Genomic DNA, 17,048 nt, shown 5'->3' with positions numbered 1-17,048 from the left:
GCTAAACCTACCAATTCTGTCCGAAAATGATGTCCCTGGTGCCAAATTTACTGGTAAAGATGTGGAAGAACATACAAATGTTCAGTTAAAGAGATGGCTTGAGTGTCGAGGGCTGAAAAAGATGGGAAAAAGCCGAGCTGACCTAAGCTTAGCCTTAGCTTTTTAATCGACAGCTTTTTCTTACGCCAAGGACAATGACATTCTCCTGTTTCAACAATCTATCCTTTACCACCATATGCCCTGTCTTTCTTATGTATTTTATGCTCTGATTGTCTTACGTCTCTGACCGTTCTTGGGGGCAATTTACATTGCTATTTTCGTGTAGCGATGGCAAATGCTGCTCGGTGACAGCCAATGAACACTTTTATTTTTTTCATTATTAACAAATCTTAATTCTATAATTTATTTATAATTTAATAATTATATAATCTATAATTTTATTCCCTCTTAGTAAAATTGTGTTTTTTACAACAGAAAAGGTAACAGTGGCAGTCAGATACCATTTAAATATTTTTCAGGTCATTCACTGTCAGACAGAAGCAGCACGGCAAAACGCCACGCTAAAAAGTAAGTAAAAATATCAAAATAGCTTACCTCTTGGTCCTCTGAAGGACCATGGCCCCAACAAAATATTTACTAGATATAAAATGTGAATGGCTTCACCTTGCTGGCGTTAAACTGGTATTTTGGATCTCCGCGCAAGTTGATCCATTCTTCATATTTTTTGCCCCGAGTTTTCGGTTTCGGGAAACGTATGAAGACAACATCCTTCATAAGTCGTAATGGCTAGAGTCGTTTCAACAAGTTCCATATCAGCAGTGGTTGATCGGCATGTTCTTTTTTGAGAAATTACCAGAGAAAATAAGCAGAAATAACATGGTTTGTATGCGAGGGTGTGTCAAAAATGTCCCACATCCGCCTTACGATGGTCACGTCACGGTCTAAAAATAGCATTTGTGTGGTACGCTATTGCAGAACACCGGTAGTGTTCGTCTCGTGATGGTGACACCCCGGGTGTCCATTCCGCACATAAAACATGGTGCCCTCTGTACTAACATGTACTAAATATTATAGATTTTTAAATCATTGGCAATATTTTATGCGTTTCGAATAACATATTTTAGTAAAAGAGAAAAATTGTGGCTTATTATAGCCTACAAGTCTTTTAAGTCTGCGGTTCCCTTTTAAGGTCATCAAACAACACTCAATATTTAAAAAAAAAAAAAAAAAAGGAGAGCTAATCTTATCGGTATCGTGATCGGCACATCTTAGTCATACATCACAGGTGTCTGAATCGACAGTAAAAAAATATAAAATAAAACAAAACTATTGCAGCATTCCTAGTCGTTACAATAGAGTGTTATCACAGTAAAGGATACTAACCTACTGGACACACAATACAGTCTGAAACCTCCGTCGAGTGTTTGTATGTGCCTGGTCCGCAAGCAGAGGCTTGACTTGACCTGTGCTCTGACTGTCTCAGTGTGGGTGTTAATAGTCCCCCACATACAGAGGAGGCGCCATTACACCTGTGGCAAGAAGTCTGTCCTAGTGTAGAAGTTGAACCAGGTGAACAAGGGACCGGCTGGGACATCCCACTGTCTGGACAGTAACTTCCTGTGCAAGTCAGATGGTCGTTTTACTAGTGTGCGCCTCAGGTATTTATATTTATATTGTGGTTATTTTTCCCCCAAACCTGCAGGACATTGAAGGCAGTGAATAGTGCAAACACTGGAGTAGAACCCTGGAGGACAGTCTTTGCACTCAGTGTGATCCAAGTTGGGCTCTTTTCCGGGCCCGCACTGTCAGAAATGGAAGAACTTTAACTGAATAATGCATTTGACAAGACACAATAATCATTTCTATTGCCTTGTGCGCATATCCAAAAGTGCAGACAGAGTCGATGGGACATGTTTGACACTGGAGAATCCCTTCTGGAGAATATTGCCCAGGAGGACATAAAGAGATACTTCCATTGGCGGGAACGCAGGAGAAGCCTGCTGGGCAGAGCCTGCAGTCAACACGGTCCTCAGACGTAATCAGACCTGCAAAACAAGGCTGCAGAACACCACAGGAAGTCATGACATAATGCAGTCGCTCATTCATAATATAACACATAATCCCGTCTGGTATTATACAGCACATCTACAGTATATCCACAAACTTATATGATTTAACGTGAAATGAGTGTGCATACTGTATGCAAAAGTCTGAGCTCAACATTCAGTACTCAACACATATAGTGGGGCAAATAAGTATTTAGTCAACCACCAATTGTGCAAGTTCTTCTACTTGAAAAGATTAGAGAGGCCTGTAATTGTCAACATGGGTAAACCTCAACCATGAGAGACAGAAGGTGGAAAAAACAAAAACAGAAAATCACGTTGCTTGATTTTTAAAGAATTTATTTCCAAATTAGAGTGGAAAATAAGTATTTGGTCACCTACAAACAAGCAAGATTTCTGGCTGTCAAAGAGGTCTAACTTCTTCTAACGAGGTCTAAAGAGGTCTAACAAGGCTCCACACGTTACCTGTATTAATGGCACCTGTTTTAACTCATTATCAGTTTAAAAGACACCTGTCCACAATCTCAGTCAGTCACACTCCAAACTCCACTATGGCCAAGACCAGAGAGCTGTCGAAGAATAGCCTGGTACTCCAGACTCACCGCTGTTCCAGCTATTGAGTCTGGCCACTATTAAGCGGATAAAATTTCCAGGGCGGAGCAAGTCACAGCAAACAGACAGCGGAGTGGACCAATCGGGCGGGACGAGGTACTTGCGCGCGGAAGTAAACATACGAGGAGAGCGGAGTTTTTTTAACATGGCTAGCGCGAGACAGACTGTTGTAAAGGCCTTGTGTCGATGTGTTTTTGCTAATTTAAAACTGATTTTACCGTGGATTAGAACATATTCTCGGCTCTCCTGTTCGCCATCTGTGTTGTTGTGGAGACGACTTCCGACGGGGAAGACTGACGTTGCTCGTTAAGAACACGTCACGCAAATAAACGAATTTGATTTGTCGATTGATTTTGTACTCGAGAGGCCGTTAATGGGCTGGGTCCCAGACTATTCTCTCAGTGTTTGAAAAACACAGGGAGAACAGTCTGGCCGTGCCAGGCAAGTCGAAGGACACCAGAGACAAAATTGTAGACCTGCACCAGGCTGGGAAAACTGAATCTGCAATAGGTAAAACGCTTGGTGTAAAGAAATCAACTGTGGAAGCAATAATATGAAAATGGAAGACATACAAGACCACTAATAATCTCCCTCGATCTGGGGCTCCATGCAAGATCTCACCCCGTAGTGTCAAAATGATAACAAGAACAGTGAGCAAAAATCCCAGAACCACACGGGGGGACCTAGTGAGTGACCTACAGAGACTGGGACCACAATAACAAAGGCTACTATCAGGAACACAATGCGCCGCCAGGGACTCAAATCCTGCACTGCCAGTCGTGTCCCCCTGCTGAAGAAAGTACACGTATAGGCCGGTCTGCGGTTCGCTAGAGAGCATTTGGATTATCCAGAAGAGGACTGGGAGAATGTGTTATGGTCAGATGAAACCAAAATAGAACTTTTTGGTAGAAATGCAGGTTCTCGTGTTTGGAGGAGAAAGAATACTGAATTGTATCCGAAGAACACCATACCCAATGTGAAGCATCGGGGTGGAAACAAGACTACTGATCTATGTAAAGGAAAGAATGAATGGGGCCATGTATCAAGAGATTTTGAGTGGAAATCTCCTTCCATCAGCAAGGGCATTGAAGATGAGACGTGGCTGGGTCTTTCAGCATGACAATGATCCCAAACACACAGCCAGGGCAACAAAGGAGTGGCTTCATAAGAAGCATTTCAAGGTCCTGGAGTGGCCTAGCCAGTCTCCAGGTCTCAACACCATAGAAAATCTGTGGAAGGAGTTGCAAGTCCGTGTTGCCCAACGACAGCCCCAAAACATGAGGAGATCTGCATGGAGGAATGGGCCAAAATACCAGCAACAGCGTGTGAAAAGGTTGTAAAGAGTTACAGAAAACTTTTGGCTTCCATTATTGCCAACAAAGGGAACATAACAAAGTATTGAGATGAACTTTTGGTATTGACCAAATACTTATTTTCCACCATGATTTGCAAATAAATTCTTTAAAAATCAAACAATGTGATGTTCTGTTTTTTTTTCCACATTCTGTCTCTCATGGTTGAGGTTTACCCATGTTGACAATTACAGGCCTCTCTAATATTTTCAATTGGGAGAACTTGCACAATTAGTGGTTGACTAAATACTTATTTGCCCCACTGTAAATAACACAGTGGTGAGACTTTACTGTATTATGGAATGAATTTTACATTAAGTGCTGCTAAAATCCACTGACTGAATGAAATATCCCATAGTTGGACTTTATTCAGTGTACCTTGCAGTCATTGATGCTGCTTTTCCCTGTATATGGATTGAATGTTCCCAGGGTGCATCTCTGAGCCGCAGATACATTTCCAGGACAACTGTGAAACAGACACATTAATCTGTTTTTTACAATTTACCCAAATAACATTGTAGCTAAATATTGTAATATTATTTGGTGATTGGCTTACAAATGGCCAGAGGGACATTCCAAACAAAGCTGGTGAGAGAAGTATGTACCCTCTGGACACTCAACAAGATTGATCGGGTCTAGCTCCGCATTGGCTGAAGATGATTAGACCAAAAAATGTATGAGTTTTAGTTGCAAATATACAAACTTTTATTTGTTGCTCTTACCGGATATCTGTCCAGTTTGGGTCCACAAAACAAAAACCATGAATCCTGAAGAGCACAACAGTTGCATTGTCAGTAAGTTTCCAATCCAAGCAACACAGTGACTGTTATTGGCCATGTTCATTCAAAGAACAGTTCGGTCTAAGCCTGCGTGACTGTTTAATGCATGAAAGTGAGAGGCACTCAGTCGCTGAAAGTGAAATGACAACACGGAAGGCGAGTCCTTCGGGACCGCCGGAGTTGATAATGGTGTTCAGTGATGGTGTGTAACCGGATTCTCCATTTTTTATAATGCATGAGTATGTGCTAAGGATAACCTATCTATGTTTGTAATTATTCATGTGGCCTGTGCTATTCATCTGTTGGTAATGATGAGGAGGACAAAACATGAAAAATGGAAAATACAAATGGGGAAAAAAATCACTAGAGAGACTGACGACTGATGTGTCGTTTTCAAAAATGCATATCAGACACATCCTGTTGTTTGAGAGTGCATGAACCGTGTTTCTGCAGACATGTAAACCACATCTTCATCTTTTGCATCATTTATCTCTTTATTTTTTCATGGAACTACAGTTTTTATAGTACCTTTGGATATTAATGTGTGGGTTTATCATTAGCATCTAATCTTTGATGACATTCTCAACTGAATTTTCCATTCCAATGCAACAGCTGCAACAAATGGAAAGCTATTTTCTTTACAGTCTTGGTAGACCGCTTCCTGTGGTTAGATGGGTGTAGGCTTGCTTGAATATTCCTAAGTAGGTACAAATAAGAGGAACCTATTGTACTACTCGTCAAAAGGCTGCACTCATCAGGATAAATGTGAGGAAGAATGCTGGTCCATTATTATTTAGCACTGCTTTATCTGTGGATGACCAAAGGTAACATTGATATTATTCTTTATCCAATGATTATATAATAAACATTTGTCGGTAATAACGCGTTACATTTACTCCGTTACATTTACTTGAGTAACTTTTTGAGAAAAATGTATTTCTATGAGTAGTTATACAAAGCCATACTTTTTACTTTTACTGAGAAGATTTGTAAAGAAGAAGCGCTACTCTTACGCCACTGCTTTTGGGCTACACTAGTCGTTACATTTTTTCCTCTTTAATCTACATATTAGATTTTTACTTTATTTCTTGCCAGAGACGCCAACAGCAGCTCTACCAGTTTAACACCAATTTCACAACAATAATCACATTACTCCATTATACCAATCAGACTCAAGCTTGCTGCTCTGTGATCACGCCGGCCTGTTCAATCACATGGCGTCTTTAAAACACCATTTTAAAAAACTCAGTATCTGACACAGAGTGCCGCCGTACTCGAAAGCGCAGATTTTAATCTCCCAATTTTTGTTTGGCACCAATTGACCATGGCAAACCAGAGATATGATCCTTTTAGTTTTATAATAGGAAATACTAGTATGTTTTCGCCACTAAAGGGCACCAATGGTCTTTGGACGAATAATGCTTAATTTCTGTAGATTTTTTTCTCTCTCACCAGAATTCAACAATTTTTTTTATTTATTTATTTTTTTTTTATATTTCTTTGGCTTAAAGTGGTTATGTAACAGATTATAGTACAGTATAATAATAACATTTTCTATAGATAACATTGTGCTGAGAAAAAAAATACAATTGTTTAAAAAAAGAAAAATCAAACAGCGTAAGTAATTACTCACAATGTTACTCATTACTTGAGTATTCTTCTGACAAAATACTTTTTTACTTCTACCTGAGTACATTTTTTGGAAGACTGCTTTTACTTTTCCTCGAGTAATATTATTTTGAAATAACTCTACTCTTACTTGAGTAAAATCTTTGGCTATTCCATCCACCTCTGCATTTAAATATTTCTTTTCACAGAAACTTTGTGTTATACGGACACCAAGGTGCACTTTGAGTTCAACAATGTCACATTGGGGAAATCTCATGCACTGAAATGCTATTACAACTGCTCTGTTGCATTTGTTCGGGGCTGTTGGAGCAAAACGTCTGATAACTCAGTCTGCCTCGGGGAAATAAACCACAAATCCTGCAGAGTAACTCTTCATCTGCCCGTTGTTTCATCTGAAGATCTCAAGTACAACTACACTTGTTATACAAAAATAACAGATGACCCACAGCTTCGCCAAAAAACTCAGCTTGTTGTATCGCTATATGTTAAAGGTACTCAATTTTATCAATAAAATTTATTTAAGTTATAAAATTGAAAATAAAACTGAATTTGAAAGACACTTTTTTTCAGGTGACAGAAGTGCCCAAACATGGACAGTTGCCCCAAGTAATAGTAAGTTGTAAAAATGGAAATTCTGTAAATACTAAATTATTTGGACCTATTTACATTACACATTGCTTTCTCACCACAAACTGTGATTTGCATTCACAGTTCCTGCTAAGCCAAGGGATCCAAATGGAGGTGAGATACCATCGTAGCACTTCCCGTAAGTACACAATAGCAAATAATAAATTGATGAACAATAATGTCCTTTTTTCCTCCTGTTTCAAGCTTGGAAGTTCACAGAAATTCGAGTTTTGGCAACTTTCTCCATCGCTGTGGTCACGGCATTGATTGCACTGATAGTTTATCTACGTGTTAACCGTAACCGATGCAGCAGGAATGGTAAGCAAAATGATCAAATTAGGAAAATGAAACACAATTTAATCTAAAATAATTGTTGAACATTCCAGGAGATCATGATGATGATGAACATGTTGATGATGGTTCCAGATCAGGGTTTGTTTTCATTTTATATATATAAAAAAAATCAAAGACTCTGTGTTTATTCTTGCTTCATATGTTTTTTTTTTTGTTTTTTTTAACTGTAATTTTTTCTAGATCACTCCTGCATTCCAGAGATGTGTTGACAACCGTGAATGGTAGCTATTAAATGATAAGCATAAATTAAAAATTGTATTTCACCATTCATTTATTCTGTCTAGTGTCATCGTCATTCCAAAGTGAACAACCGACTTTAAGGATTGCTTCGCCAGGTGAGAACCCAACTGGATTAGAAATATTAAAACCTGCTACTTTTGTCTACACTTAACTGATTACTTTTGGGCGAAAAAAAACTCTACATACAGACAATGAGAGTCTAAATGAGGTTCCATATGCTGAAATCGTGATTTCAGTCAGAGGTGTGAGTACACCAGAACTCACTCAAGTCAACTTGACAACAGAAGACTCACAGCAAGTAAGTGAAGAGACACTAACATATCTTCCCTCTAACTGGTGAATGCATCACAGTATACAAACCGGAGTCGGTTGAAGTTGGGAAATTGTGTAAAATGTAAACAAAAACAAAATACAACGATTTGAAAATCTCTCTCAACCCATATTCAATTGAATACACTACAAAGACAATATTTATTGTTGAAACTGATAAACTTAATTGTTTTTTGCCAAATAATAATTAACTTAGAATTTCATGGCTGCAACACGTCCAGTAGAAGTTGGGAAAGGTGGCAAAAATACTGAGAAAGCTGAGAAAAGCTCATCAAACACCTATTTGGAACATCCCACATGTGATCAGGCTACACTCCGCCACTCAGTGGCAGACTTGACAATTTTGGGGCCTAAGGCGAACATATCCAGGGGCCCTCTTCATGGGCCAGGGGTTAAAAAGGTGAGAAGGGTGTGGAGGAAATATGTTCTGATACGCTAGGGCTATCCTAAACGACAAATTTTCTCCTGATTATTCAGCCGACTAGTTTTACGATTAATCACTTAATCTATTTTTTTTTAAAATAATTTAGCAATGAATTTTTTTGCTGACACTTATTAATTCACAAAACTATTTTGGAACACTTAAATTCTTTATTAAAGTACAAATAATCATGTAAATAACAATAATTATTCACAAATAAACAATGAGGTTAAATGCTGATAGCATTTACTTGTGCAAAAGAATGGAAAGTAAACAGATTCAGAACACAGACTTTGCCTTTCCAACATTATTCAAAACAATTCTTGAAAAAAAAATTCTAGCAATATTATTATAGTATACTACTATGTATAATAGTAGTATAATAATTTTAATAATTATTCATTGCCAATCATATTTGTCACGAAGAGTGTCATTTGAAAGCTATTCTTAGTGTAGAATCTGTATTATGTAGTATTTACTCAACATATTATAATATTAATTCTGAAGTATGTGGGATTAACTCCAGAAATCATTATTGATATGACGAACATTATGTGCTTTTGCTGTTAACCAGCTGTTGAGTGTTATTTTATGACTGATTGGAACTGTACTACATTGTTTCGCCACAGGGTGTGCTGTCATGTATTTTATGTTCGGGTGAAGAAGAAGAAGAAAGTTAAAAGAGGCATTAGAAGCCTGTTCTCAACTTCTTCCTCACTGCACTTTGGCTCTCATGGAGAGCACGTTCGCTCATGCGTTCGAAATAAACGATAGCCGACGTGCAAAGTAGCAAGTAAGCTGAAAAAATAGCGAGCTTAGTGGCGTGAAAACTGCGGGAGAGCTGAGTGAAGCTAACGAACAGCTAAGCGGAGCTCAGCGATGCTAAACGGCGCTAAATGAAGCTAGGCGACTGATACTCTGTCCGTCGTTGTGGAACAGCCCATTGTAGTGCGTGTGTGTGGGGGGGAGATAATATAAATGCAGCATTCAAATGGCTTCTTTTTTTGTGTTGTTATTTGTTTGTTTGGTATGCTGACATTATTATACATGACGAATAGTTGGGCGTGCTGCTGGCTCCGGTGGCCCAAGCTGTTGCTTGTTGGGGCAAGGGCAGCTGGTTGGGGGCCCCCTACTGGTTGGGGGCCTAAGGCGATTGTCTACTTCGCCTGAATAGTAGATCCGCATATGGTGGGTACCATAAAAGGAGCCTCCCAGAACATGCTCAGTCATTCACAAGCAAGGATGGGGTGAGGTTCACCACTTTGTGTACAAATGAGTGAGAAAATAGTTGAACAGTTTAAGAACAACATTTCTCAAAGCAAAATTGCAAGGAATTTAGGGATTTCAACATCTACGGTCCATAATATCATCAAAAGGTTCAGAGAATCTGGTGAAATCAATGCACATAAGCGCCACAGCTGGAAACCAAGACTGAATGACCGTGACCTTCGATCCCTCAGAAGGCACTGCCTTAAAAACCGACATGAGTGTGTAAAAGATATCACCAAATGGGCTCAGGAAAACTTCAGAAAACCACTGTCAGTAAATACAGTCCGTCACTACATCAGTAAGTGCGGGTTAAAACTCTATCATGCAAAGCAAAAGCCGTTTATGAACAACATCCAGAAACGCTGCCGGGTTGTCTGGGCCTAAGCTCATGTAAAATGGACTGATGCACAATGGAAAAGTGTTTTGTGGTCTGATGAGTCCACTTTTCGAATTGTTTTTGGAAACACTGGACGTCGTGTCCACCGGACCAAAGAGGAAGCGGACCATCTGGACTGTTATCAAGGCAAAGTTCAAAAGCCAGCATCTGTGATGGTATGGGGGTGCATTAGTTCCCATGGCATGGGTGACTTACATTTCTGTGACGGCAACATAAATGCTGAAAAGTACATACAGATTTTGGAGCAAAATATGCTGCCATCCAAGCGACGTATTTTTCGTGAACGCCGCCAGTGTTGTTAATCTTACTGAAAAAAAGTAATTAATTATAGTTACAAATTACTTCTCCCAAAAAGTAATTGCGTTAGTAACTCAATTACCTGAATGTAAGAGTAATTAGTTACTTGGCAAAGTAATTGGTGATAATTACTTTTTTTTTTTTCCCTCAAAAAAAAAAAAAAAACATTGGCCACACTATGTGAATTTTTTTGTGGAGGTTTTTGGTACAATTGGCCCGAGCCCAATTTTTTACCCTTATTTACCCTTTACCCCGAATCAACTGTTAAAAGTTCTTAAAATTGCTCCCATTATTGCATTAGTTCCCTTCTCTCTACTTTCGACATATGAAAGTTTTAAAACTGTTTCATCATTTAAAGATAGATTCAAGTCAAGATTTTGCCGATTTAGAAGTATTTTAGATAAAAAGTTACTTAGGTTCGCTAGGAACGTTCTTTACAACAGAGCCGTCCTAAAAAGCCTTCTGCTTTAAGATGGCGGCTGTCTACTAACGCATTTAGTGCCATGTCTGTCATTTTGCATCTAGTTATATCTATATACAGTACATGTGATATCTACCATGTCTAACATATCTACCATAACATGCGGGCGTAGTTTGTCGGCTATCGGCTACAACATGTATTATTGGAGCTACCTAGCATCGCGTTTGCTCGGCGTCACAACTTTCTTGCCTCCTCCCCGCTCCTGCTCTGCTCTGTCGTCTCGGTGAGTCCGTCTCCCTCAGACTTTTCGACCAATATAGTAACGCATGCCTTTCCGTCCTCAGTAACGGTAACGGCGTTGCCAAGATGAGAAAAGTAATTAATTAGATTACCCACTACTGAAAAAAATAACGCCGTTAGTAACGCCGTTATATTGTAACGCCGTTATTAACAACACTGAACGCCGCTGCTTATTTCAGCAAGATAATGCCAAGCCACATTCTGCACGTGTTACAACAGTGTGGCTTCGAAGTAAAAGAGTCCAGGTTCTCCCCTGGCCCGCTTGCAGTCCAGACCTGTCTCCCATTGAAAATGTGTCGCACATTATGAAGCGTAAAATACAACAGGGAAGACCCCAGACTGTTGAACAACTTAAGTGGTTCATCAAGCAAGAATGGGAAAGAATTCCACATGAGAAGCGAAGAGAATTAGTCTCCTCTCTTTCAAAACGTTTATTGAGTGTTATTAAAAGGAAAGTTGATGTAACGAAGTGGTAAACATGCGCTTTCCCAACTTCTACTGGTCGTGTTGCAGCCATGAAATTCTAAGTTAATTATTATTTGAAAAATAAAGTTTATGAGTTTGAGCATTAAATATGTTGTATTTGTAGTGTATTCAGTTGAATATAGGTTGAAAAGGATTTTCAAATCATTGTATTTTGTTTTTATTTACATTTTACACAATTTCCTAACTTCAACCGAATTCGGTTTGCGCATTACAGAATCTAATCAGTCCTGAGATGCCTCACAAATATGGCAACTCAAAGACGATGACATCAGACCAAACGGTTTTGATGCTTAGGTTTTGGCCAATGCCGTAACACCACTGCTCATGTTTTTTAAAAAAATTTCTTTATGATTTCACATTCCTTATTTCTGCATAAAAGTCCAACATGCAGTGTTCAAACTTATTCCATCTCTGTTTCCAACATAGTCGACCATTCATTCTCGTATTGTTCAATGTTTCAGAATATGAATATTATTGGAAAGTACTGTAGCAATTCAACTCTTTTTTTTTTTTTTCCATTTTTAAAAATTTTTATTTCATCAGTTGAGCACTTACGGCAGACATGTCCATAGTCCGGCCTGGGGGCCAAATGCGGCCCGTGGTCAAATTTCATCCGGCCCCTAGCCTCTGTCATAAAATCAATAACATCTGGCCCGCACACAGACTTAATAAATTGGTCAGCAGTGCTGCCACCAGGATATGAAGTAGCTTACACACTAAGGGGCAGTTTACATGGCGACTCTGCGACACAAAGACGCAATGACTGAGTAGCGGACTCGCCTCGCGTGCATATGGTGTCGGCGAAAACGGAAGGCGAAGACGAAAAATTCTGAATCCTGCCTCCAAAGTGGAAGAATCCGATTGCGGGGGGTTGAGAGGGGCTTATTCGGCATGCATATCAAAGTCTCCTGCGGCCGTTAACGGCAGCACTCATACACGTCACATTGGGCGTGCGCAGCGGTGCTACTAAACATTAAAAACAGCAAATATGGCGGAATGTCGGCTTTAATTTACTGTTTTAATAATATTTCTAAATTAAATATGTTGAACGTTTCAATTCAAAGAAAAATTACATTGTTTCAAGTGGGCGCAGGTAGGCATGTGCCGGTATGAGATTTTGACGGTATGATAACCGTGAGCAAAAATACCGCGGTTTCACGGTATCACGGTATTGCAATTATAGCTCCAAAATGTGTTATTTTGAGATGTATGGGTTAAAAAAATAATAATTTTTCCATTGAACAGGATTTTTTTTTTCAGAACATAGTTGCAAATTGGAATATGAATGTATTGTTAAAATAAATAAATTATCAATTTAAAAAAATATATTTTAAATAAAATTGAAATATAACGTAGACTATACCCACAGTTTAGAGCAAGAACAAAATAATTTCTATAAAAAAAAGTAAAAACTTCTGAATAAAATTTTTAAAAAATTATACTGCATAATTTTTTTTGAGGATTGAAAAGCTCAAGTGAAGTTTCGCCATTTTCAGCCACGGTGTCAACTCTAGTCTACATGATGTCATGCCTTTGTGTTAGAAAGAACAAAGAATTCAAAAGTTAATAAGTTAGTTAAAAATGTATAAGTTAGTTAAAATGTAAATATTGTTGTGGAAAGGTTTCATCTTAAAAAAAAAAATAATTGGGAGTGAGACCTCTCCTTGATCCAGCGAACGTGGATTTGTGTTTAGGGCAAGATCATCTTTCCTCAATTAACCATCTTTGATGCTATGCCTTTTTTTCCCCCTTCATTCAAGCGAATCAAGCTTGTTTTCTCACTCTGCGGCTGTAACACTCGACGAAGTTGCTCTCCCAGCTAAGCCTAGGCTAACATTCGTCTTATATAAGCTTTTAGTTAGTTTTTATATCGAATTTCAAAGGAAAATATATGTTTTGTTTTTGGCGAACTTTTCCATAGTGCTAATCTGTTTAGCTACTCACACATGGAAAAATACAATTGTACCACGTTTTAAATGTATTCATTTTGTATATTCCACTTACCACGATTTGAGAGCTCAATAAATTGAAAAGAATGCCTTATGTTTGGAGTATTTGTTTAGGGTTCGCTGGCTGTTTAGCCGATAGTCACTTTCACACACAGCAACAAACGGGAGGGGGTGGGCGCTGCCACGCCACTTCTGGCTGCATTTTTGACACATGAACAATGGCGAATTCCGTACTACGGTCTGACGGAAAATTTTAGTGGTTTTGAAACTGCGACGTTTTCACACCACGGTAAACCGGTAACCGGCACATGTCTAGGCGCAGGCATATTTTTTTCTGGGCTGAGGGAGCTTGGTGGGGTCAAAGTGCGTCATTCTCTGTCCCCCTGTAAATCTGCACTGCCCCCTAGGGCCTGGCATGAATACTACATCATTTTCATGCGGAATTGCGACATTGGAGACGCAAATGCAAATTTGAAATTTTTCGTATTCTATGAGAGTCGGTAAACGGCCCCTAAATGCTGCTCCTCATTTACCCACTAAAAGGCAGCAGCACTCTAAGCAACATTACCCCGTGTGACCCTTTACGCCCAATTTTCTAAAATGGTGACAATCAACAAAAAAAGTTGACTGCGAAAGGCCGACGCTTCAAGGATAGGTGGAAATTGGACTATTTGTTCACTAGAATATGCAACAACTGTGTCTGCCTTATTTGCAAAGAGACAGTCACTGTTTGAAAAGAGTGCAATGTGAGGCGATACTACCAAACAAGACACGCTGACATGTACGACAAGATTACAGGGAAGATATGCAGCAAGAAATTGAAGCAACTTGAAGCTAATTTAATTTCACAGCATCTGTATTTCGCAAGAGCCCAAGAGTCGAAAGAGAACACCACAAGGCTAGTTGCGAGATTGTTGAAATTATTAATTTAAAAAAATAATGAAGCAAATGTGACACATAACTTGGCTTGCTAAAATTTGCTTAAATATATTGTTCTACGTAAAGGTCGTCAGACAAGGTCGGCCCCCCATATTTTTAACACACCAAATCTGGCCCCCTTTGCAAAAAGTTTGGACACCCCTGACTTACGGTATAGAGCCCATTTAAGGCTCTAAAACTAAAAACGGGGAAAAAAAGGAAATTGCAAGTGGATGGATGATCTGAATGTACCTTACCATCAACCTCACATAATCATCTCTTTCAGTGCCATTGACGATGACAGAAATACAATCATGTGGCTCTTTTCATCATTCTGGTGTGAATATTTAAATCAGTTTACCACTAGTTAGACATCCATTACATCTGAATGTGGAGGGCTTGCAATTGATGATGATATATTATACAGAATTTTCAAACGTGGGATTTGCCCAACTACGAATGAGGAAAGCAACATATTTAGTGGAGTGGGGATTTATTTGTACAAGAAACCTCTATATCTGTAATACTATCAAATACTACTCTCAAAGGTAACAATCTGTGCAATGTGAAACCACCTAAATTTTAATGCGATGGAAAATATCTTTAAAGGAGGTGACTTTTTTGTGCAAATGAAAAAAAAATATGTGGAACAAAGAACTTTTTGGCCTATAATGAGACACACAAAATCTAAATATGAAAAAAATAAATCAAAGGTCAATATTAGTAATAGCGTGAATTGCATTTTGTGCAAAAGTAGGTTTCTCTAAGTTGTGCAGTAGTTCACTCACTGTCTATTTGTTTGCTTTACTTCAGTGGCGAGGCTGTGAATCGATGGGTCACATGCTGGCCTCTCGCTCGATTGATAGGCTTCACCTCCCGCAGCCGAGAGAGGTCAGCCGCAAGATGAGCACCAACTCCGAGTATGCAGTCATCACGTACGCCTGACTTGAGAAGACATGAGCAGACAGCAGCTGTGGTCTAATAAAAGGGGATGGAAAAACATTTTTCTGTGTATTTTTTTCTGACTGTTCAACGAATGGGCAGACAGAGACACTGATTAATTGATTGATTTAATCGATCGATCTCTAGTTGTTTTCAGTTCATCACTAAAATGTATCGGCGATCTACAAAATTTTGGAAAATATCTGCTTCACTGATACAAATGGCTAAATCGTACTTGCTGTGGTGACATGGAATGTAAAATAAAAGATTTCAGTGCTGGTTGGCTAAAGTATTCAAGATTTTTTATGTTGCTATGTTATGTTTTAAGTTGCTACATTTGACATGAGATGGATATATCAGTGAGTGCTACCACTTATGAAATGTGTCTATGTTAATGCATTTTGTCCACTTTCAAAACACCAGGATATATGCAATACATTTAAAACAATTTAAGCTCTTGCCTACCCGACTATATTCCGAAATAGTAGTCTTTTTTTTTTAGGTAAATATGTTTACACAAAAACAGAGGTGGGTAGTATTACGTTATATTTACTTAAGTAACTTTTTAGGAAAACTTTACTTCTTAGAGTAGTTTTACCACGTCATACTTTTTATTTGAGTAAATTTGTGAAGAAACACCACTCTTACTCCACTACTTTGGGCTACACTAGAGTCGTTAACATTTTTCGTGTTTATTCTACAGTCTGAATTTATTTTTGCCAGTGATGCCGACAGTGTCCATCTCAGTTTCACAACTGAGACGTTGCAACAATAACTACATACACTGCTGGCCAAAAGTATTGGCACCCCTGTAATTCTGTCAATTCTGCTCAGTTTCTCCCAGAAAATGCAATGCAATTATAAATGCTTTGGTAGTAATATCTTCATTTATTTGGCTTTCAATGACAAAACACAAAATAGAATGAAACAAAAAATTAAATAATTTTACACAAAAATGGGCCTGACAAAAGTATTGGCACCTTTTAAAAAAAGCATGTGATGCTTCTCTAATTTGTGTAATTAACATCACCTGTTACTTACTGGTGGTAATAACTAAATCACACTTGCAGCCAATTAAAATGGATTAAAGTTGACTAAACCTCTGTCCTCTGTCCTTGTGTGTACCACATTGACAAGTACATTACAAGTCCATCTCCAAAGACCTGTATCCTGTTCCTGTGTTTACGGTGCGCAGTGTTATCAATAAGTGTAAAGCCCAAGGCACTGTAGTTAACCTCCCTAGATGAGGACGGAAAATAGAAATTCACGAGAGATTTGAACGAAAGATTTTGCGGATGGTGGATAAAGAACCTTGACTAACATCCAAACAAGTTCAAGCTTCTCCCGCAGTCCGATGGTACAACAGTGTCAACCCGAACTATCTGTCAGCGTCTGAATGAAAAGGGACTCTAAGGTAGGATACCCAGGAAGACCCCACTTCTGACCTAGAGACATAAAAAAAGCCAGGCTTAAGTTTGCCAAAACTTACCTGAGAAAACCAAAACATTTTGGAACAATGTTCTCTGGTCAGATGAGACAAAAGTAGAGCTTTTTGGGGAAAGGCATCAATATAGAGTTTACGAGAAAAAAAACGAGGCCTTCAAAGAAAAGAACACGGTCCCCACAGTCAAACATGGTTGAGGTTCCCTGATGTTTTGG

At 38.8% G+C, this 17,048-nt stretch overlaps 2 protein-coding genes across 2 annotated transcripts in view; one reads left to right on the top strand and one right to left on the bottom strand.

The window, feature by feature from the left end:
- si:ch211-286b4.4 (SCO-spondin) overlaps nucleotides 1-17,048 on the bottom strand; it is a 213,633-nt gene that overhangs the window by 192,790 nt on the left and 3,795 nt on the right. The window contains exons 2-7 of the mRNA XM_057838220.1: nucleotides 15,236-15,392; nucleotides 4,753-4,797; nucleotides 4,587-4,680; nucleotides 4,409-4,496; nucleotides 1,697-2,058; nucleotides 1,384-1,617 (exon numbers count right to left, since the gene is read on the bottom strand). Of these exons, the coding sequence (XP_057694203.1) occupies nucleotides 1,384-1,594 (211 nt within the window). The 5' untranslated portion in view covers nucleotides 1,595-1,617; nucleotides 1,697-2,058; nucleotides 4,409-4,496; ... (1 more) ...; nucleotides 4,753-4,797; nucleotides 15,236-15,392. The remainder of the gene's footprint in view (nucleotides 1-1,383; nucleotides 1,618-1,696; nucleotides 2,059-4,408; nucleotides 4,497-4,586; nucleotides 4,681-4,752; nucleotides 4,798-15,235; nucleotides 15,393-17,048) is intronic.
- On the top strand, nucleotides 5,557-15,589 carry LOC130917134 (uncharacterized). The gene is made up of 10 exons (XM_057838224.1): nucleotides 5,557-5,633; nucleotides 6,627-6,929; nucleotides 7,009-7,050; nucleotides 7,150-7,179; nucleotides 7,270-7,383; nucleotides 7,452-7,497; nucleotides 7,600-7,640; nucleotides 7,704-7,754; nucleotides 7,848-7,957; nucleotides 15,261-15,589. The coding sequence occupies exons 1-10, from the start codon at nucleotides 5,585-5,587 to the stop codon at nucleotides 15,390-15,392; spliced, it is 918 nt and encodes a 305-aa protein (XP_057694207.1). The 5' UTR covers nucleotides 5,557-5,584; the 3' UTR covers nucleotides 15,393-15,589.

Source organism: Corythoichthys intestinalis, chromosome 6, assembly GCF_030265065.1.
Source record: "Corythoichthys intestinalis isolate RoL2023-P3 chromosome 6, ASM3026506v1, whole genome shotgun sequence".
NCBI lineage: Eukaryota > Metazoa > Chordata > Actinopteri > Syngnathiformes > Syngnathidae > Corythoichthys > Corythoichthys intestinalis.
Note: the sequence above shows the minus strand (reverse complement) of the source record. Positions and strands in the feature narration are given on the sequence as shown.